This window comes from Alnus glutinosa, chromosome 12 (genome assembly GCF_958979055.1).
Source record: "Alnus glutinosa chromosome 12, dhAlnGlut1.1, whole genome shotgun sequence".
Classification (NCBI taxonomy): domain Eukaryota; kingdom Viridiplantae; phylum Streptophyta; class Magnoliopsida; order Fagales; family Betulaceae; genus Alnus; species Alnus glutinosa.
In genome coordinates, this window is record NC_084897.1 from 9,184,980 (window position 1) to 9,209,037 (window position 24,058).

Below are 24,058 nucleotides of genomic sequence, written 5' to 3' on the forward strand. Positions count from 1 at the left end.
AAAAAGTGGGGTCTATCAACCCATACCTCTACCACAAAAAAATTCATCGTTTACAAAACTTGCAGAACCCCTCTCTCTCTCTCTCTCTCTCTCTCTCTCTCTCCCACCAAGTTGCCAGATGAGGATAGGCTCATAGGCCTACCTAAATTGTATAAAAAATAAAAAAAAAAATATGCAAGTTGCTTGCCTAGAGGTCTAGAACTTTCTCAATAATTATAATTTTTTCAATTTATACCCTTAAAAGAGTCAAGACACTCGCAATCCTTTGGCTTCTTTGTACAAGAGTGTGACAAACTACCAACTTCATGTAACGGCCTAAACGTCTCTGCTCCAAATCTTAAGCGCCTCACTTTCTCCTCCCTCCTCTTTTCTTCATTTCTTGGTTGGATTCTGCTGTTCCATCGGCTTCTTTATATCTTTTTTCAGGTCTACTCTGTTTCCTCTGAATCCTACAACTTGGCATCACAAACCCTTATTTTTATTTTTATTTTTAATCTATTTCTTTGTTATTTCCAACCAGTTGATCAAATTATCTCTGGGATTTTCGGGTATTCAATTATATACTTCTTATCAATCTGGCATTTGCATTGAACTCTGTTTTGATTTGGAACTTTAACAACAAATTGACATATAGCAATCGAAAGCGACCAAATATTTTCAGAAATGAATCCGTTGTACCCGGTGAAGGAAGTCCCTCCTGGAATGGGTTCATCGGACCCGGGCGGCTACCCGCCAAAGATGCCTCCACCACAGCCAAAGGAGGGCCTTCATTACGTAGGACCTCCACCATTCTTGACCAAGACCTTTGACATGGTTGATGACCCAACTACCAATCACATGGTTTCTTGGAGCAGGGGAGGCAGCAGCTTTGTTGTGTGGGATCCTCATTCATTCTCCACAAATCTCCTCCGGAGATACTTCAAGCACAACAATTTCTCAAGCTTTGTCAGGCAGCTCAACACTTATGTAAGCATTCTCTTCAGCCTGAAATTTTATTTACTTTTTTTTCTTTTTTTCTTTTTTTTTTCTTCTGGTTCTGAGATTCTATGTTTATGGTACACTTTATTTCAATTAGATAAGAAAGAATGAGTTTGATTTTTACGCAGGTTCTTGGATGAAAGCTGAGATATAACAACTTGTTTTCATTTTACCCCTTGTGTTCCTATTACCTGCATTTTCTGTCCTTTATTTTTTTTCACGAGGCATGCACTATTAGCATATTTAATTAACAGATTCTTACTTCTTATTGTTCTACATTTGTATTTAAATCATTGTATTCAGCAGTCTGTCCACCTACAATGCCCTGAATTCCCGATAGACGCAAATGATATATATATATATATATACAGCGTGTCTGATGGGGTATTTCGTGACTGGGGATAGCTGCAATGTTTCATATATACTTGCAGACATCACATGATCAACTGAACGTTTTGACGTGGTTTGTAGCTACGCTAACGTGGTCCCAAGAATCCAACCCACCTTTAGTCTTTAGAGTCTCGTTTATGGATGAGATATTTGACAAATTTCACGTCTATCTTAGATTCTTTTTGTCTGTAACGTCGCAGGATTATAGCTGTAATTAATTAATTAATTAATTGTCTATATCTCAGCAAAACTTGTATACTATTACCTCAGTACTGCCTGAATGCTATGAAAAATAAGAAGAAAAAAGTAGCCCGAATATTGCTGTCTGTCTCTTGTATAATAATTCCGTGACTATGATAGCTAGCTAGGCATATTCTCACTTGAATGTCTGATAGGAAAAAAAAAATCGATATACTTAATATCATTTTCATTATCAACCTATTTTATGTTCTTTCCGGTTTTGTCAATACGTGGCGTGAATTACATCACGGGTGGTCGACTTTCGTTTTTCACTTCTGTTATCATGTGCAGCACATAATAATTTGATCTTACTTAATTACCAGTAGAATATAATAAGTCTGTCTCAAAGTTTGATGGGTTTTTGTCTCACCATGGAAGATGAAGTTGTGAAGCCGATATGATTAGGGATTTAATTTCCATCCGTTTGTGGCACCACTGAGTGTCGAATTTGGTTCTTACAGGGCTTTAGGAAGATTGATCCAGATAGATGGGAGTTTGCCAATGATGGTTTTCTCAGGGGCCAGCGACATCTTCTGAGGAACATCAAGAGAAGAAAGGCACCCTCTCAACCTTTCCCTCCACAACATGCTCTGGGTCCCTTTGTTGAGGTTGGCCAGTTTGGAGTAGATGGAGAAATCGATCGTCTGAGGCGTGACAAGCATGTTCTAATGATGGAACTAGTGAAGCTTAGGCAGCAGCAGCAGAATACTAGAGGCTACCTTCAAGTAATGGACCAAAGGTTACAAGGGACAGAAAGGAGGCAAAAGCAAATGATGTCCTTCTTAGCAAGAGCGATGCAAAACCCAACCTTTCTCCAGCAGCTCGTCCAACAGAAGGAGAAGAGAAAGGAACTAGAAGAAGTCATGACTAAGAAAAGGAGGTCAATTGATCGAGGACCTAGTTCTGTTGGTGGTGGCGACTCAAGTCGGACTGGTGAAGGATTAAAACCCATTAAACCTGAGCCTCTTGAATTTGCAGTATCAGAGCTTGAAGCGCAAGCATTGGAAATGCTAGGATTGGGTAGGGAAAGAAAGGAGCATGACAAAGAAAAGGAAGATCTAGAGCCACTGGAGAGTAGGGATAGAGAACTTGATGAGGGCTTTTGGGAAGAATTATTCAGTGAGGCTCTTGAGGAAGAATTAAGCATAGTGGGTGATGAAGGAGAATAGCCAGACTTTTTGTGCATTAATGCTACTTGTACTCTTCAGTTCACTGCCTCGATGACCTATTCTTTGGTAGCTTTTGCTAGTTGTTGCTAATCTCTCTTTTATTTTTCTTTTTTCTGAGCAATACAGGAGAGGGGAAGAAAGAAAAAGAAAACAAAGGGGAATTACAAGGATAATAACCAGAAGAACTATGTGCCGCAGCCCATTTGGCCGGTAGATGGGCACGAAGATTAGCAACCAGTTGTTGCTAATCTCTCATTTTGTGTAGTTTGGGTCTTAAAAATGGGAATATGCCATAACATTGATCTGGATTTCTTGCTATTGGCAGGACAGGAGAAGTAACAAGCAGTGTATCCATGGAAATATTTGGTGTTTCTAACCCTCTATTTAACTTGTTTTTCCTCTTGTACGTCCCCCCCACCTCTTATTATTCTATTTCTTGGTTAGGGTGCAGGCATTGCTTGGCAGAGTCTGGTAGTTCTTATCATGATTGTCTCAAGGTTCTTGTTTCTTTTCACCCCCTTGGAAACCCACCGCTCAATGTCTAATGCATCAATTTCATTTATCATATCTGCCTCCTGTAATATATTTTGCCCTTAAATTGATGTAGATTGTTCAGGAACTGTTGAAACTGGAAAAGCTGTAGCCGCATGCTCAAAGAATCACAATTAAATGTTGCTTCTGAATACAAATATCTGTCGGTTTGATTTTTCTCTGCTTTTGGGTTTCCTTTTGTTATTTTAGAAATGCATAGTGAGAAGTGGTCGGTTTACGTCAAGTTTCTACCATGTAGATTTTTCCGTGCCATGGCAATTTGGTTCTCATGATCAGTCGTTGTCCTCAGCACTGGCTCTGAAGTGGTAACTTATTGCATTCTTTATACCATAACGAGACAAATCTTTTCCGAGTAATGCTATATATTACACTTCTATCTCACTCCCATCCACATCAGCCATGTGAGATACAAGCGAAATGGAGGTGGTGTATTTAGCATTACTCATCTTTTCCTAACTATTCTATTCATTTTGTTGACGTCCTACAGATCAATACAGGAATGCTATATAGTAGAATATATAACTAGGTTGGAGTCCAGATTGTGATTCTTCCTACAATGCAATATGGTTGCCTCACGACAAAGAGCAATATATTTTTCTGCACTGGTATGAATAATAAGCGAGACTTTATGCTGCTGATATTGTAACTTGAGATTCATATGTCGGAATCATGCATATAAAAGTATACGCAGCAAAAAACAATTCCAAGGATCTTTGTCTTCAAGATAAACAAGGCTAGATTTAAAATTAAATCTACAAGTTCATTATACTTACAATCAAATTTGGCATCTCTTAAGTATTTAGGGCTATATAATCCTACTTGAATTTCTTCTTGATGTTGAATGATGAACAACACGTTTTTGATGTTCTTGGTTCATCCTTCAAGTCTTCTCTTTGACGTCTGAATATGACTGTGAGTATAGACTCACAAAACTATTTTCATTGCTAGAGAATGGTTAGAAGCATAGACTTGAGAAAAATAGCGCTAGGTTTAACCCTAGCCCTTTTCCAAGAAGCCCAAAGCTTAGGCTTGGGTTTTATCACATTAGTCCAATGCTCTTTTAACTCTGGTTAAGCCTGTAGGATTAAATCCTTTGAGTCCAGAGCTCTTTTAATTGCCTAAGCCTTTAGGAATTAAATTTCTAAACCCTATAAACTCCAAATAACAAGTCACATAGAAATTAAATTCTTTGGCCCAAGTTTTATAAAATAAAACAATCCAAATAAATAAATTCATAACTGACGCCCAAAACAAATAGTCAATTTACAGTAGTTCAAAGAGGGACCTAAAGGAAAAAATATAATTAGTTCCAATAGGCTTGTGACACATGTCACACGACTCTCTTAATCATAATTGATTATATTAAACAAATGTAACTACACTGTAATATTCTTTCGATTAATCAATTAATCCCTATAACATACTTATTTTTTTACATATTACTCCTTCGTGGAATCATTCCGAAGTCGAACCAAAGTTCATACACTGTTACTTTGTTCACAACTTCTTTTCTTTGATAACCTGATTTAATTATGTAATTATCTTTTTTTACCCTATGAGATTCCATCTCACCTTGTGCATATAAGTTTCAGTAAGTCACATTGAAACACTCAGGCCTGAGCTTTGAAATAATCACTCCCATTAAATCTACATCAATGAGAATATTCCTTATCACTTTGTTCCTGACAAAGAATTTGGATTTCTTATTGAAGAATGTGTTCCCACAATGCTACATATAATTACCTAATGCACAAAGATGTTGACCATAGAAAGATTTCACTCATAAATAAATCAAAGTAACCTACACTCTATATCTGTGTTCACAGTTTTCTTAGAATTTAGAATAACTGTTATAAGGTGTCATTCACATACATCATTCTTTGTGACAGTGTTAAAAAAAGGTCAACTAACATGGTCCGTTCGGTGAATGGCATTATCTTGCTCTTACACCAACATATCAACCCGAAGCGCACTTGCTTTGTCTAATCAAGACAGATAGTTTAAATTTACAAGTTATAGTCGAGATGGATTTCCCAGTTCCATTTATGACTACGAATAATCTTTTATAAATACAAAGGTCTATGACTATGATCTTCTCCGTGATAATTCTTGTAACACCCAAAAAAATGATTTGAAATATTTATTGAAGTTAAATTATGTGAATAAGATAAATGGAATTAATAAACTGGCAGGTAAGGTCATCACATTAGGCTTATAAATTTGAAACCCAATAAATTAATTATTAAAAAAAAAAAAAAAAAGAAATATAAATATTTTGTTGTAAAAATAATACAGAATGACAACTTTCCCCTAGTAAACGTTGGAATTACTAAATTTAAATGAAATACAAAATTATAGCCCTTTGAATAAGTTTTCTAAAGCACCAAGTTTGTCTTCAATCAGATGTCGAAATAAGAAGATATGATTTTTTATTTTTTTTAAGTAAAATGGGCCTCACAAAAATCTGGCAAAATTGGCCTACATCAATCTCACCCCGTTGGAGAGAATTTGTCCTTAAATTCCATTAGTTTTTGCCTCCATCCTTCAGATGCCCAATCAATCTATTCCATCCCCTTCTCTTCAGAAGCAAAACAATGTAACATCCCATAAGAAATAATACTTCCCTAATCACCACATGACTATGATGAGTAACTTGAAAAAATTTCGCATTAGATTCAAAAAAACTTTAGCTTCACACGACTATCGCACATCTTCTCATGTTCATGCACCATGAATATCTTCCAAAATGGATCAATGATCTCTTCCCTTTTAAACATAAGATTATTCTCAACATAAAAATCATCAAAAACATTAGCATCAAGGAAATTTGATAAAATACTTCCTACCCCAAGAAAATCAACTTTGTTAACATCCAAATCAAATATTTCACTTATAGGGCTTTTATCAAGCACATGATGGATAGAACTATCATCAACAAAATTTTCAATATTATCTAAGAGATTTACCTTTTCAAACGGTTCCTCTTCTTGAGGGTAGATGATTATAGATTGGTGGAGAATCCCAATACACAAATCCTTGTGAAGGATCTTCAACATCTTCATGAACATGTCTATGTTTGAACTCCTCATCAACAAACTCGTCTTTTTGAAACTCTTCATCAACAAATTCATCTTCCTCCTCCACATAAGATGGATATAGTAGATGATAAGATGGATATAGTAGATGGATTTGAGGCTCGTGAATAACGGTCAATGTTATACCTCAAAATATTTTATAGAATTAATTGAGCTTTGGAATGACTAGTGGGTTTGATAAGGTTCATTAGGGATTGTTGAAAGTAAGAATATTGACTTTTGTTCATGGTCAAACGTTCGAAGTGGGATAGCTGGACGTTTGAGTCAAATCCTAATGTCGAACGTTCGATGTTGGATGCCTGAACGTTCGAGTATTTGTCGTATGCTACAGTGACCATGTACATACTCTAGTATGTATGTCAGAAGGTACACGGAACATTCTGTTGGGGATCATCCACTAATCAAAGTATGCGCAGCGGAATACCGATCCCAGAAAAAATTTCTTCAAGATAAATAAGGCTAGATTAATTAAACTAACATGTTCAAGGAACTTACAATCGAATTGACCTCTTCTAAGCTACTAGAGCCAGTTGAGTTTGGTTGATTTGCTCCTTGCATGTTGAATGGTGAATGACGTGTTCTTTAGGTTCTTCACTCAACCTCCAGATCTTCTCTCTAATGACTAAATATGACCGTGGGTGTGAACTCACAACTTGAAGCACTGAATTGGTAAATAATACTTCACTATGGCTCTCTATTTATAGACTTAGATTTACACTTATAATATGGTTAGGAGATAAGAAAGAGTTGTAGCATAGGTAGGGTTGGAGTCATAGGAGAACTACAATTTCAATTCCTACTATCTAGATAGCATAGATAAGATAGGAGTCATAGGAGAAATGAAATTCCTCCTCCTTCCTAGTAGGGTGCACAACCAAGTGGGAGTGAAAACACTCCCCTGGTCATGACTTTGAATAAAACAACAATAAATAATACCAACTACACGGCTAAAGTAAAATACGACACGCTATCATCCTTTCTTATCTACTACCATAGCATGCCATCCCTCTTAAGAAGCACCCTTGTCCTCAAGGGTGAATTTTTGGAATTGTTGCAGCATAGTCTCGACTCTCTCCCATGTCGCATCTGCGGGACTAAAACCATGCCAATGAATCAAGACCTCCCTAACTTGATCTTTGCCACGGAAATCAAGGATGGCTTGCGATTTGAGGACGCGATCAGTATTTGGAATTTCACGTAACATGGTACTCGAAACCACTCCATGTCCCAACTTTTTATTGACCAAGGAAACAAGAAAAACGGGGAGCACCTTAGAACACGTAGGTAACTCAAGTCGGTATGCCACTTCTTCGATCCTTCCAACCACCTTGTACGACCCAAAATATATAGTAGCCAACTTCATATTTAGCCTCCTTGCCACATAATGTTGTCGATATGGATGTAGTCGCACATACACCATATCTCCTTATTGGAGCTCCCTCTCTGTATGCCCCTGATCGTAGACTTTTTTCATTCGATTCTGTGCTTGACTTGGCTTAGGCTTGAGTTGTCATAATAGGGTGTCACATTCCAGGAGTTCTTATTCCACTAAATCACACTATCAATTCTTGAAATGTAAGAAAGAAGTGTGAGCGGTGGTCGACTGTACACTACTTCAAATGAGGTTTTCCTTGTACTTGCATGGCAACTTGTATTATATGTGTATTTCACCCATGTCAACCATTTGGACCATCCTTGGGCTTGTCCCCTGTGACACATCTTAAATACATCTCCAACCCATAGGATGTCAGTTTTGAAGGGTTTGGCTGAAGACGTTAAACTTAGCACTTATAGGAGGCAACTCGTTACATTCCTGTCTTTTTCTTTTTGTTTCTTTTTGTTTATTTTTAATTGTTCTCTTACTGACACTTCTTCTGTTGTTTTTTATGATGGATTTTTTTATATGGTTGGAGTAGTACTTCGTTTTTTAGGGCAGATGTTCTTACATCGAAGTTTGGAGGAGTACTTTCGCCCCACCTTTTTCCTTTCCACCCGGTATTATATCTCTATCTATACATTGGAAACAATGTATCGCTTGAGTTTGGGGTTAGGGAAAAACATTTTAATGTCCTGTTGTACATATTGTGAATGCCTTATCATATTATTTCTAAGACTTGGATTGAACTTTAACTCTGATTTGCATTTCATTGACGAGCTTAAAATTTTGAATACGTGATCATTTCATTAGGGAATCTAAGTCTTAGCACTTACCTTTGACACATGAAATTTCACATGTTTCACTTTGAATCTGCCACAAGCACACTAGCACACATTTTGTGAGGTATGACATGTGAAACAGATTGTGTCTGTTTTCAATATCTTGAAATGAAGTGGTTGACTTGTTGGATAAATGATATTGGCATGATATTTTAAAAAAAAAAATAGAAAAAAGAGAATTGAATTTTTCACTGAGTAACTAAACTTCTTGCCTCATTAAGCATTGAATGTTCACGTCAAAAGGTGAGAAATTTGGATTAATTGATAATATGGCTAAATTTAGCTTCTTAGCTTTTTTTACTCGAGTCAGTAAACCCGCAAGGGTGTTTTACACCTAGAGCCCTAAAGTAGTCTAGTTTGAGAGTCATTGGCTTAACACTCGATACATGGGTCAATTAGAAAGCCTAAGGGAGCTAAGCATTGCACAGCCTGATAAAAAATAAATAAATAATATCATCATGCCTTGGTTGTTTCATCTATTGGGGATCCTAGTGAATTTGAAGGTATTGAATCATGCATATTGGAATTAATTTGAAGCCTGATAATTGTGTGTTAGTTCACTTTACACCAATTTGAACTTGTGATACCTTAACCAGCCATTAGTAAATGTTTAGACTTTGAAATTCTTAATAGTTTTAAAGATGGAGTTTATCTTGTTAAACTTGCTAATGAATGAGAATCATTGTTTTTATGACACTTCAATCTTATGGATAACATGATTTGCATAATGTTTGTGGATAGCATTTCTGATAAACCTTCACGAGACTTCACTTGTCCACTATGGAGTCCTAGAGGTTTAAAATGCTTGTTGTATACGCTAAATGAAATCGTGTTTCCCGCGAAAGAGAAAGTAGAGTAGTTATTGTATTGCTAAAAGACTACTAGCAATATGTAAGTTTGGGGGTGTGATAGGTGTTGAATATTGCATATTCAAGCCCCTTAACTCGTATATGTTAGGCCCTTAGTTTCATTGTAATATAATATTTTGTGTTGTTTTTGTATTTTAGGCATTCTCAGGTGTCTAAGGAAAAAATACAAATAAATCCATCACTTTTAAGGCTTAAAACACAAATCATGAAGGCTACAGGAAATTGAGCTCGAGCGCAATTGAAATTGGGCTCTAGCGCAATGGATCAAGCACATACACCAGCAGGAACCCACAAGATGGTGAGCTCGAGCACAATCATGCTACAGAAATTGACAGTAAGACAAAATAAAAAGTTTTTTAAAAAAAAAATGGAAGAGTTTTCATTCTCCTACTTAGACTAGGGTTGCTCTTGTACTCTATAAATAGACCTCTAATTCGTGCTTTAAAGGTATACTACATTACATAGAAGAAATCAATAAGATTAGTGGCTATGTTTTAGGAGAAAAGTGCTTCAAAGTTCCTGAAACTTCTTGGGATGGAATTCTCCTCAACAAAGGCGATTTCCAACATCTCCATGAGTGGCTAAATCATCCGTAAAGTATTAATGTATCATTTTTCAAGTAATTATGGTGTAATTATGTTTGACTTTGAGAATTCTATGAACATGAATGATGGTTGTTTAATCTTGAAATTATGCTTCAATTTTTATATTCAATTTTAATAAATCTCTTATCTTGTCTTAGAAAGTTGTTTATTTCTATTGACCTCAACCTTCGTATTTTTTGTGATTGTATGAAGGATGGTTTTACAACGGTTTTAATGGACATAAAATCAAGAGGGTTTGATAGGCCATAAGTTATGCTTATCCCTTGATTACTTGTATGCTAATTAAGAGATTTGATAGTTTATACCTAGGGAAGATGGATTGTACTGCATCTTAGTGGTTAGGTGGACGATCCGTGCCTAACAAAGATAGGCTATTCTTATTTCTTAATAAAACAAATATATATATTCTTGACGATATCGTTGAGTGCTTGACAAACACACAAGAGTCATATCATCCATGTAAGTGAAATATTCATGTTAAATGCAATTTATCATTATTATGAGATTAGTGATGAAATCAATTCCTTATATCTTCTACATACTATCTTACTTTTACTTTTATGTTTTTATTTAGTTTCAATTACAAAACAAAAATCTAACATCTTTTCTGAATTAGATTAGAGTTAATTTCAATAGCTGAACAACAACCCATAGTCCTTGAGGTTCGGCACACTCACACAAACCATATTCTACAAAGATTCATTCTATTGCGAATGGTTTATTTTATTATTGATACGCTCACGGCCACATCATATGTCAACGGAATAAAGCTGAGTTAACCTTTCTGGCGGGGCTCTACTACAACCTTTACCATTCCTACAACAATATGGAGCAATATTTCTATGGATTTCTTGAAGGGGTTACCAAGTTCTCAGGGTAAATCAGTTATCTATGTCATGGTGGACAAATTGTCTAAATATGCACATTTTGTCCCTCTCAAGCATCCATATTCTGCAACCATAGTGGCTCATGTATTTTTTTTATAATATTTTCAAGTTGCATGGAATACCGAACTCCATAGTCTATGATAGAGATCCAACATTGACAAGCAATTTTTGGCGAGAGCTTTTCAATTTTCAAGGAACAAGGTTCAACTTTAGCTCATCTATCACCCACAAACGGACAAACAGATAGAGGTAGTCAATAGAACTTTGAAGATGTATTTAAGATGTGTCACAGGGGACAAACCCAAGAACTGGTCAAATGGCTTCCATGGGTGGAATGTGGCGACCTTTTTTTTTTATATATACAAATCATTTGCTTAATCATTATTCTCTTAAAATATAAATGGATCTACACAGTGGCACGACGATATGTCGCAAAGCCAACATATGGTACATATCTCATAATATGTACCTGGTAAATCATAGTATAACATCTATCTACTATGCAGCGGAAAACATAAACCTAATAGCGAAAATCACATCTAAACATCTGTCATAAATTAATTATAACAAGTGCCATTTAACATCTATATGTTTAAGTCTTTCCTTAATATAATTACATAATAGAGATAGTTTTATACAAAAACAAGTGACACAGGCGTCACAAGCCATAAACAAAACCTATTAAACAAAGGACGCTCATGGTCCCACAATTACGACCGTTGTAGCGAGCTTTGGTCATAATACCCCAAGTGCACATTTACAATACCATCATCTACGACCGAAGTACCTGCAGCCAAAGGAACATCATATATACGGCTGTGGGGGTTTGCCACATCCGTATAGGTGAAAAAATGAGTTCACCGTCTCAGTACATGATACCGAGACCTCAGTGATATTAAAGTAACTGAGTTTTCGCAAAGAACCAACTCTCCCTTTTAGTCTCGCATGCACTATAACAGCTACCAATTTATAAACTTTTATTTGAAAACCCTCATAGCTGATATAGCAAACACCGACTATTAGAAAACATTTAAAGCATACTATGTAGCTGTGAACATATATAGAAGTTCCATTCATCCCATCTTGGAAGCTTCTACATATCGACTCATCTACAATAATACTTTTATGTTGGTATGTGGTCTTTTGTTTACCAAAATATATCAATAATAAATAACCACTCGCAATAGAACGAATCCTTGTAGGATAAGGCTATAGAGAGGGTGTCGAACCTCAAGGACTGCAGGGGTATTGCTATCAAGTTTATGAAGATTAAAAATAACTAATGAAAAGATTGTTGAATTTGTAATTAACTAAAGTGCATAAAAATAAACGTAAAAGAGAATTGAAATATAAGAGAGAGAAAAAGAGTAGAGTATTGACTTCACCGCTATCCGCACATCAATGGTTAATCATATTTAATTAGAGAAATTCATTCTATGCATGCTATAAATAAACAAGAAATTACCATATTAAAGCATAAGTATAATCCATCTTCGGTTGGCACGGACCGTCCACCTAACCACTAAGATGCGGTACGACCCGTCTTCCCTAGGCATGGATTAGCTACGTCTTTAATAGGATACATACAATCAATGAAAAAGTATAACCCATCTTCGGTTGGCACGAATCGTTTACCTAAATTACACTAAACTAGGGTGTAGTACGATTCGTCTTCCCTAGGCATGGCCTATCTAATTCTCTTGATCATATGTCAATTAAACCCGTTGTATAATCATCATTCTCATAATCACAGAAAATAAGAATGATTTGAGTTCAATAAAGGTAAAAAGCTTTCTAAGACAAGAGAAGAATTCTACCAATATTGATTGTGAATTGAAGAACAATTGCATTAAAAGATGAAGAACAATATCAAATTGTAGCAATTCTCATAATTATACAACCAACATGCATAAACTAAAATTCTCTAAATTAAAATACAATCAAACCATTGTGCTTGGATAGGGCTACATCAATACCCTACAAAAGTTTTTAGCCGCTCATGATGTTGCTGCAATGGCCTCTTGCCATGATTACTTCTCTTCAACTCTTCAAGCCTTCAAGAAGTTTTTCTCTGAATTTTTCTCTAAGTAGCAGTGTCTTTTCTCAATGTTTTTTTTTTAAGGCCTAGAAGCTCTTTCCATTCCAGAAAAATCGTCTCTTGAGTCTTCTTGTCCAAGTAGGAGATTGAAACTTCAATCCAAGTAGGAAAAGGATTCCAAATTCGGCCAGAATTGCGGTCTTTTATTACGGGGCGATTTTGGCATAGTAAACGTTCGAATAAGAGAAAAGCTATTTCTGACATATTTGTTGAATATTTTATTAGCTTTCCAACGCCACCAATTTCATTGCAATCCGATATCTTAAACAAAAGTTATGATCTAAACACTGAGACATATGCAGAATCCAAATTTGAATCCAATCCGATTTTTGACTCTTAGTAGAGAAATTCCGATTTAATCCTTCACTTGACTTGATTAAACTTAACCACATACCTATATGATTGGTTAAGCTTAAACATATCTTCTAGGTCTTCTCAAAGTGTACTTTAAGCCCAAAATTAATGGAATTAATTGCATTTTTATTTAAAACCTGAAAACAATAAAACAACACAAAATCAAACAAATAACAATGCTAAGGAATTAACATATATAAGTTAAGGGGCTTGAATGTGTAACATTCAACGCTTATCAGCTCAAATGCACAGAGATCTAACGTTACCAACTGTGAGCCTCAGGACATTACAACTTTGTGTCTATGGCAAATAGTTGTCCATGTGGTTACTAGAGTAAAACTCCGATATCCAAGCACTTCTTACTGATGTACTAATGACAATCCATCTACCTACTCCCAAAACCCACTGATATTCCAACTAATAGTGTCACATCCAAGTACACCAAGCTTAAAACATGCCATTTTGCTCTTTAGTACGAGCATACTATCATCCCCTGAATATGGGTAACACTGAATCCTAGGGTATTACAACTTCATGTCTATGACAATCCATCAACCTATTCCTAGGACACTGTATTACTCATACTCGAACAATGAAAATACCATTGTACATCCAAGCTCAATGTTCTTAAATTATGCAACTAAACGATAGCAGTATACATAAGCTCTTTGCCATTAAAACTCTTAGGCATACTAATACATCTAGCAAACTACCCATAGTAATTATGAAAACCACACACAATATAAATCATGCTATATATGTTATGCATACTGCTCTGGGGCTTGGATCCCCCAAGGTCTGTTACTTGGCTGCTGCTGGGTTACTACATGTTGTATGCTTTATGCTACATGCTATATGCTTTGTGCTTGACCAGTAAGTATTTCATTACTGTATCATACTGTTAAATCATACTTTGCTAAACAATTCCATACTTCATCCAAATCATGCAACACACAATACTAGATTCTGAAACTATCATTGATATATTTGAACATACTCTAAAGTATTTAAATCAACCAAAACAGATATATTCAACATACAGTTGGTTTGGATTTATAAAACAACATATATATTTTGCAATTCTATAATATATAAAAATAATAGTTTCTTAGTGAGTAGAATTTCACCTTGGCTGCATAGGACTCATGACTCCAACATTTCCCCCATATTCAAGTTACTTGAACCCAACATTGGAGAACTAATTGAGGTCGCCAATCCGAACACTTGCCTGCAAACATTTATGACGTTAGACTATGCTAATGACCATATATTCTATGATACTTATAAACTACACACGTGCACACACGTCGCGTTACCCGCTTCTAAGACTAGCTAGGTATCCTAAATTATTATTAAGTTATCATTTAAGTTTGGGTTCTAATGATATCTTTGTTTATTAATACAAAGATGTATTTACTATATTTGTTAGTTTATCTATTATTGTTATTAACTATAAGGCTTATAGTTGTTTATTCATTTAAGCTAACTTAAGTGTATTTGGCCCATATACATATATATATATATATGTATAGACATCTATGTATAAAATGCTTATTAAGCTAAACCTCATAACACACTTATATATTTCACAATATGCATATAGGCACATAAATCATAAAGTTCCAATACTATTTGATTTTAAAGTCTATTTAGGTATTCCCATAGTACCACTATTTTATTTTTCTTGTCTTAAGGTTATTTGGACAATTTATCAATCTATGGCATTCACATTTTAACCATTATATTTAATACTTGATTTTTATCATTTACTAACCATCCAAGTAGTTTAGGTTTAGAACTTTAACCTTATTTAACATATTATAATCTTTATGTATTCCATCCCTTTCCTATACACTTTCATTTACTTTATTTACTCATTCCCTTAATTCATTTCGAGTTAGGTAAACATTCCGATAATTCAACACTATCATAATATCTCCAAATTTACAAATCCAAAAACCACCAAAATCATCTAACCGCATACCCATTCGATCCAACCTCCATAGAGCCTAATCAAAATCTCAACAACAACACATAAACTCCATTCAGCTACCACATAGAAGGGATTCTCATAATCAACTCCAATCAAGGGCCTAGGCACCCACAAGCATCAAAGGCCAAAAACCAACTCCAATGTCATTAAAACAACACTATGAGAACTTAATCAAAAATTCAACATCAACAAATTATCACTCCAAAATTCAGATTTAAATCCCATCAAGAACACCCATTAAAATCACTCTCTCCATACATGGCCACTACAAGAGACTAACCAAACCATTCAACCATTTTCAATTAGCATTAACCCCTACAACACAAACCAAAACAACAATCCAACACAATTAAATTCAATCTCTAGTAATAAAATATAAACCAATATCATCACCCAATTTACAAGTCCTAAAACCAAATTCAGATTTCCATCAAAATACTCATTAGAATCAATTTCCAATCAAACATCTATTAACACCAACTAATTAGCCATAGACACCCAAGCAATGCCCTAACAATACCAAATTTCAGCCACCAAAATCAATCCAAAGACCTATTCGGTCAACAACAAATCTAGAATTTCCCAACTAAGTTAACCCATCAAAATACAACTTTAAGAACACCCACAACCATTCGGCCTTCCTCAACCCAAATCAATACGCTGCCAAGTTAAGTACCCACAATCGGTCAAACAGGAAAAATCAATATCCAAAACTTAATACAACCGAAACAGGGGAGGATCCATTCAGTAACAACACTATATGGCTAAAGGCAGATAATCGAATCACAAACACTAGAACAAACAGAGAATCACATGGATTTAGCCAAGAATCCAACCCAAATATCATCTAGTTATTTATCATTAATAAACCAAATCAACTAGACTAAATCCTTAGAAATTACCTTGTGAATTCCTATTTCACTGTAGAGAAATCTACCGAAAAAAAAAATGGTGGAATCAGCAACAGACGAATCTTCTTGAAGATCACCGAAAATCGTACCTCAGGCCACTGAATCGCGTCATCCCAGCTTCACCGGTGTTCACCGCTTCGATCCGTCAAAACCCACTGGGAATCGTCTCCCCTTGATGACCCACCGAGACCCTTGGAGGATCGGGTCTCACTCCAAAAATCGCACCTCTTGGCTGGACCTTTCTCTCACTTAGTTGGTCCCCCTCTCTCGGTCTCTAACTCTCTCTATGTGGGAAGAAGAAGGGAGAAGAAAAAGAAAATGGAAGAGAAGGGGAGGGGCTGCGTGAAACAGGGGAGAGGAGGGATGAGCGTGAGAAAATAAAGAAGAAGAGAGGAAGGACGTGCGGGGAGTGGGGGAAAAGAGAGAGAAAAAGAAAGAAAATGGATAAGGTGAGGGACACGTGGCGAAAGCTGGGTGGTTGGGAGAAGATGGGGTAATATTCTCTTAGTCATACAAGTGATGACACTTGGCAGGGGAAGATTTTCTTTTTATTAAAATGCCTACACTTCCATAAATTACACTAGGACCCCACTATATTAAAACTCTTTCTTTTAATAATTAATATTTGACCCCACATTTATTTTAACTACATCTTACTAATGCAATTAATTATTTATTTACTAAAACTCATTTTGATTCCAATTATATAAATTTATCTCCTTAAAAATTATCATTAGTCTTATCCTATTAAATAAATATAATTTATTAACACTAAATTCCCTATTTATTCTTGGTCTTTACATATAATACACATATAATACAAGTTTCTATGCAAGTAAGGAGAAAACCCCGTTTGAAAGTAGTGTACGGTCGACCACCGCCCACACTTATTTCTTACATTCCAGGAACTGCTAGTGTTGACTCAGTGGAACAAGAACTCCTGGAATCTGACACCCTATTATGACAAGTCAAGCTCAAGCGAAGTCAAACACATGATCGAATAAAACAAGTCTATGATCAGGGGGCATACAGAGAGGGAGCTCCAATTAGGAGATATGGTGTATTTGTGACTACATCCATATCGATAACATTATGTGGCAAGGAGGCTACATATGAAGTTGGCTGCTATATATTTTGGGTCATACAAGGTGGTTGGAAAGATCAAAGAAGTGACATACCAACTTGAGTTACCTACGTGTCCTAAGGTGCACCTCATTTTCTTGTTTCCTTGCTCAAGAAACAGTTGGGACATGGAGTGGTTCCGAGTACCATGTTACCTAAAAATTCATATACCGATCACGTCCTCAAATAGCAAGCTATCCTTGATTTCCATGGCAAAGATCGAGTTAGGGAGGTCTTGATTCATTGGCATAGTTTTAGTCCTGCAGATGTGACATGGGAGAGAGTCGAGACTATGCTATAACAATTCCCAGAATTCACCCTTGAGGACAAGGGTGCTTCTCAAGAGGGATGGCCTGCTATGGTAGTAGATAAGAAAGGATGATAGCGTGTTGTATTTTACTTTAGCCGTGTAGTTGGTATTATTTATTTTTGTCGTTTTATTCAAATTCAGAGTTTGTATGTTGCTAGGTTTATATAGAGCCGGTTATGAGCTATAGCACTAACTGCATTCATTTTAGTAAGAGGCACACTCCAAGACGTATAGGAGTTATCTACAAGTAGAGGAGTTTTCGCCAAGTCGTGGTCAATAAGGAGCTCTAGTCCAAGTCATGTTCGATGTAATTATTCTATTTAAAGAATGTTCATGAATAAAGAAAGACGCAAAACTATCCCCAAACCGTGTTTGATAAAGAGGCATTGGAACCTTTAAATTCCTACCGCTAGTTTTTTCACAAATTAGCAAACATAGGCTGAAACAAGAAGCAGGATCCTGGTTAGTTTTTGGTTGAAAGGTGAACTACAAGATCTGTACGCATTTGATGAGCATTGAATGTTGCACATTCAAGCCCTTTAACTCGCATATATTAGCCTCTTAGTTTCATTGTGATATGATGCTTTACATTGTTTTTATTTTAAAAACACTCTAAGGAACCATGGGAAAAACACAAGTAATCTTCGGTCTTAAAGCTTCAAATCTTGCAATTTGCAAGGCAAAACACTCGAGTGCAACATATTGGGCTTGAGCACAAAACCATGAGGCTCGAGCATACATTAAAAGCTCGAGTGCAGCAGAAAGACTTGTTCGTGTAGGACCACTAGCACAATGGGCTCGAGTGCACATCATGAACGCTCGAGCGCAGCAACATATTGGGCTCGAGCGCAATCACAAACTACAAAGTTGGCAACAAGACATCAAATTCACTTATGAGTTATTTTATTATTCCTATTTGGATTAGATGTTCAGATATGTAGAAATCCATAAGGATTTCACTTGTCCTCTATATAAATACTCTAGACTCGTTTACATTAAAGAATAGAAATCAATAGGATTAGAGGCAAAGGTTTTGGAGAAAAAAGTAGAGAATTTACAGCGGCGATTTGGGATGGATTTCTCTCCGACAAAGATGATTTCCAGCGTTTCTATGAGCGGCTAAAACTCATGTATGGTATTGATGTAGCCCTTTCCAAATCATAGTGATGTAATTATGTTTTCTCATGGGAATTTTATGACCATGAGTATTGGTTGTTTAATCTTGAGATTGTTTCTAATATTTATATTCGATTTTAATAAATCTTTTATCTTGTGTTAAAAAATTATTTATCTTGATTGAACTCAGCGTTTATATTTTTTGTGATTATGTAAATGATGGTTTTACAACGGTTTTAATGGACACTAAATCAAGAAGGTTTGATATGCCATGCCTAGGAAGAATAAATTGCTTTATACCTTAGTTTAATTTAGGTAAATCTATTTATGCTTGCCGAAAGATGAGTTATACTTATTCCTTGATCATGTGTAAGCTAATTAGGATATTTGATAGTCCATGCCTAGAAATAATGAATTGTTCTACTCCCTAGTTTAGGTAGAGCATTTATACCTTACCGAAAGATAAACTATGCTTATTTAAGATAAACGAATTTTCTTGACGACATCGTTGGGTACTTGAGATATGCACACGAGCTATATTATTCATGTACATGAAATTCTCATGTTAAATGCAATTTATTATTATGATGAGATTAGAGGTGAGATCAATCCCCATATATTTCTCCTTACTATGTTACACTTTCATTTACGTTTTAAAATTTAGTACTAATTGCTACAAACCAATCAACTCTTTCTCTCTGGGTTATATCACAATTAATCTTTGTGAACATAATGATACAAAATTTACAATCCTTGAGGTTTTGACACCTTCACATAGACCATATCTGATGTGAACCCGTGGGATCGATCTCCCTTGAACCCACGATCAAATTGAAACCTATCCAAGAAAGCCAAGAATCAAGTCAAGAAGATCTAGACCCGTTGAAATCTTGTTTCAAGAACCTAGATTGGTGAAAACGCCACAAAGCAAATGCCTTTGATAAGTTCTTAGTTCAATAAAGATCAAGTAGGGAAAACTGAAAATTCTCTATGAAGAAAATTTTATTCATTATCAAATTCTGTTTTCATCAAGGACCCAAAGGGTCTTTAAATAGAAATACAACTGGATAAAATCTAAAGTGATAATATTTAGAAATCAAATTCAAATTCAAATAAATTCTAATCCTAATCTAATACTAATGAGTTGGTATTATATTCCAGCTCCACTTCTTACTCTAATATGATCCTTGTCAATCAACTAGGATATAGTAGATAATCTAATCCTAATAAGTTGGAATTTCATTCCAACTCAACTATTAAACCTATCTACCATAATCTTATCATTATCAATAATATTATCCTTATGTAGCTTGGATCACATGCATTAAAGCTAGTTCATCTTCTTTCAAGCCCATATTGAATGTTGGGGTCTTACTCGATAAATTTGCAAACTCGGCCCAAGTAGATTGCACCAATCCTTGCATTGCTTCCTTGATCTTCTTAGCTCTTGTCCTTGTGATTGGCCCATCTAGAACTTTCAAGGGATCTTTAAGATTCGGCCTACCATGGGGCCCATCAATATCTTAAAAGAATTTGTTCTATTGTGAGTGGTTTTTATTATTGGTACGCTCTACACCACAACAGCATTCACATAACACTTAGCCAAAAGTTGAATATTGTTAATCCACTTGGACTGCGTCTTACTCTCAATTGCAAACTCCGTTAGAAATCCTTATTATTCAGCACTAGATTAATTGATACACAGTAGACACTAGACAGTCATGGCCTTGAGGTAGATGTCATATGATGTACGTGCATATGCTTAGGAAAAAAAAAAAAAATTATATATATATATAAGAGTAAGAGTACTTGTACTCCACGGCAACACTACTAGTCAATTAGAAGATGCTAGTCGCTGTGAAAGATATGTAAAAAAAGAAAGCAATACAAGGGGGTTTCTTTGCCTGTCGTGATCATTCATAAACATTTTGGAAAACTCTAAACTGGTAGTTTTCCTCGTGCCTTGTGTACTCAAACACCTACTTGATGTGATGCAAATTACAAAGTGATCGATGACCCTCAAGACTAATAAGAGTACGTAATGCCATATGGTCCGGATATGGCCCATAATATACCCCATGCCACTGTGTCCGTAACATAGAAAGGGTAAATTACAATATTGCAGTTAAAAACTGAAATAGAAAAAGAAAAACATATATATATTTGACTTTTATTTTTTTTGTGTTAATTAATTTATGGCCGTGCTTTCCTTTCCAGTTTCCAGTGGAGTTGTTGGGGTCACTTTTTAAACCATGCATACCCATTCCAAACCATCTCTTCTAATTAAACGTGTCACTTAAAAAAATACAAAAAATAAAATAAAAATCTGAAATTTTTAGAACAAGGTCCCATCCAGCCTAACTAGCTTGAACTTAGAATGGTCTTCATTTGACAATTAATCAAGTTGTTGCAGCCGCCTAAATTGTTGGAAATAAAATAATAATAATAATTAAAAATTTAAAAAAAAAAAAAAAAAAAAAAAAAGAAAAAGAAAAAGAAAAAAAGAAAAAAAGGCAGCAGATAGAGGTGATCAGAACTAACCAAAAAGAGCCAAAATTGGGTAATCATGTGGGGAAGTCTGAATTCTTGTCCTACTCGGATACTCAGTCCAAACACACCTCTACCGGCTGTGACCTTTACTCATGAGGAAGGGCCAAGTCACTGAATAATCCAATTTCATGAACTCAGTCAGTCTTACTAGGTGGAAAAATAGGACTACCATATTGGAATTAATTAATTTAAGACGTTAACGTGAGAGATCGAGTTCGTATAGAGTTATTTAGGTGAGCGACGAAAAATTCAAAATTTATTTCGACAATAAGGTCTCGTATAGTATAACTCTCTCTCACATTAATCAATTTTCTCAATTCAAACAGATTAAACTTAGACTAGTTAACGTCGTGCATGCATGATCACAAAATCATTTCTGATTTTTCCACCAACATATATATATATATATATATATATGCCTTATTTAGTTTACTTTTCTTGTTTTTGCCAACAACAAATATCATATAACTTCTCTTTAATCCCCTCATGACTCGTGAGGTCATCATGATCCTTTGTGTGGGGTCATGGGCTTTCTTTTGGGCACTATTAAGGCCCAATCTAACTCTCAAGTTTTAAAGTTGGGTTTATCTGCTTGCTTCAGAAATGTTTGGTTTCGATTTTTCTTATTCTCTCTCCATATATATAACAAATTGACAAATTCATCATTAAATAAATATGTACAGATTTAATTATATTGACTCAAACACCGGCGTAATGACCGCTTAATTATGCATCAGATTTGGAATCAAGCCATGTTTTCTTTTTCTTTTTTTCCTGCCATGCGGAAGGGAGTAACATGACTCATGCCTTGAAGAAATTAAAGGTTAATTACTCCTGAAAGGGTATTGGGTAAGCAAAAAGTGTTTGGGAGTAGCCCAAGACATGAAGCCCAATCTTCTCTTGCTTCCTCACTTCCTTCCATTAAGACAAAAATATTGTAGGGATCGATCCTCCATTAAAATTTATCAAACTACTCTTTTATCTGCATTTTCAAAAATGTCATTTTAGTTTGGCACATGGCAAATAATAATAAATAAAAAAAACCCATTATTGGGGGGTGGGTTGCGGCCTACCACAACCCTCTATATTTTTTTGGGAATAACTTCAGTTCGGACTTGGCAGAAACCAAGTCCCTTATGCCCTCTAATAGAAAACAGACACATTAACATATTACACCAAATGAAAATATGCAGAACTCACACGAGCAAAACCTCCATTTCTCAAATCAATCGACAAGTCAGACAGTCCTTGCCTCGCTGGAAGCCAGTTCTGGCCACCGAAAATCGCACCTCCGACCATCGGTCGATGACCCAGAACCAGACGTCGCCTCCTGCTCCTCCAGCGCTGGCCCACCGTCAATCGGATCCTCTCTCTGTTCGTCTCTCTCTCTCGGCATCTCTCTTTCTCTCTTCGACAACATCTCTCTCTCTGTTTCACTCTCTCCCCCGATCTCACTCTCCCGATCTTCCCCTCTCGAACCCACTCTCTCCCATTGCCTCACCATGTCCCGGTGAAGGGAAAGAAAAAGAACAAAAGAAGAAAGAACGAAGAGAGTCCCTGCCTTAGTCCGAACCGTCCCTACCTCGTCGGAAGTTGGTTCTGGCCACCGAAAATCGCACCTCCGACCACCAGTTGACGACCCAGAACCGGACGTCGCCTCCTACTCCTCCGACGCTGGCCCACCATCGATCGGATCCTCTCTCTGTTTGTCTCTCTCTCTCGGCATCTCTCTTTCTCTCTTCAACAGCATCTCTCTCTATTTCACTCTCTCTCCCGATCTCCCCCTCTTGAACCCACTCTCTCCCTCTGCCTCACCATGTCCCGGTGAAAGGAAAGAAAAATAACAGAAGAAGAAAGAACGAAGAGAAGGGAAAAATGGGAAGATGTAAGAGGGATTCAGTACATCAGCAGCATTTCAGTTTTTTGGTGTTTATTGTTTTTAGCTGACGTGTCGACTGGTTATTAGTGGGCGAAAATCCCATGTTTTCTGCCATGACCAGATAAAATGAGCTCTCTATTTTTTTTTTCCTTGTTTTGTTTTTGTACTCTCTTTTTTGGGGTTATATATATATATATTATGAGTAATTCTACGTGTACATTAATTGTTCATAAAAAAATGAGGTGGCTTTTAAAATCACAATTTGATCAAAATCATCATTTAATCAATCGCACGCCCAAATGTGATTTTAAAAGTTACCTCATTTTTTTTTTAATTTTTTTTTTTATAGATACTTAATATACATATAGAATTACTCATATATTATGGAGTCGATCTACTGGGAGAGTAATTCTAAGAGTATATTAAGTATCCATAAAAAAATGAGGTGGCTTTTAAAATCATCATTTGATCAATCACATGCCCAATGGTAATTTTAAAAGCGACATCATTTTTTTATGGACACCTAATAGACACTTAATGTACATGTAAAATTACTCCCGCTGGGAACATTAAATTGAAAAGAAGAGGTTAAGTCAAATTACAAAATTCACGTACCCTCTCTTATGATATTAATCTCACCCAATTTTCAAATCACTTTTAAGGGTCCGTTTTAATTTACAATTTTAATATGCACGATTTAAAAATAATGATTTTAAAATGTGT

At 35.8% G+C, this 24,058-nt stretch overlaps 1 protein-coding gene and 1 long non-coding RNA gene across 11 annotated transcripts; one reads left to right on the forward strand and one right to left on the reverse strand.

Moving 5' to 3' along the window:
* Positions 1 to 239: 239 nt before the first annotated feature.
* LOC133851254 (heat stress transcription factor A-2b-like) lies at positions 240 to 10,200 on the forward strand. 9 transcript variants are annotated; one of them, XR_009895781.1, is made up of 7 exons: positions 240 to 966; positions 2,070 to 3,274; positions 3,385 to 3,475; positions 3,568 to 3,634; positions 3,817 to 3,934; positions 8,341 to 8,419; positions 9,649 to 10,200. XR_009895781.1 is itself a non-coding variant. In XM_062287587.1 (2 exons), the coding sequence occupies exons 1-2, from the start codon at positions 664 to 666 to the stop codon at positions 2,775 to 2,777; spliced, it is 1,011 nt and encodes a 336-aa protein (XP_062143571.1). In that variant the 5' UTR covers positions 240 to 663; the 3' UTR covers positions 2,778 to 3,342. The 9 variants fall into 9 exon arrangements, 1 of the variants encoding a protein (XP_062143571.1); XR_009895782.1 differs by having other exon boundaries at positions 3,827 to 3,934; XR_009895777.1 differs by having other exon boundaries at positions 3,385 to 3,471; positions 3,568 to 3,934; positions 9,649 to 9,808; positions 10,009 to 10,200.
* Positions 10,201 to 11,658: 1,458 nt separating this feature from the next.
* LOC133852773 (uncharacterized) lies at positions 11,659 to 16,748 on the reverse strand. 2 transcript variants are annotated; one of them, XR_009895979.1, is made up of 3 exons: positions 16,350 to 16,748; positions 14,582 to 14,682; positions 11,659 to 11,789 (listed from the first exon to the last, which is right to left on the reverse strand). It is a non-coding gene; the product is annotated as an uncharacterized LOC133852773 (long non-coding RNA). The 2 variants fall into 2 exon arrangements; XR_009895978.1 differs by lacking the exon at positions 11,659 to 11,789 and adding an exon at positions 12,960 to 13,591.
* Between the last annotated feature and the right edge of the window lie 7,310 nt (positions 16,749 to 24,058).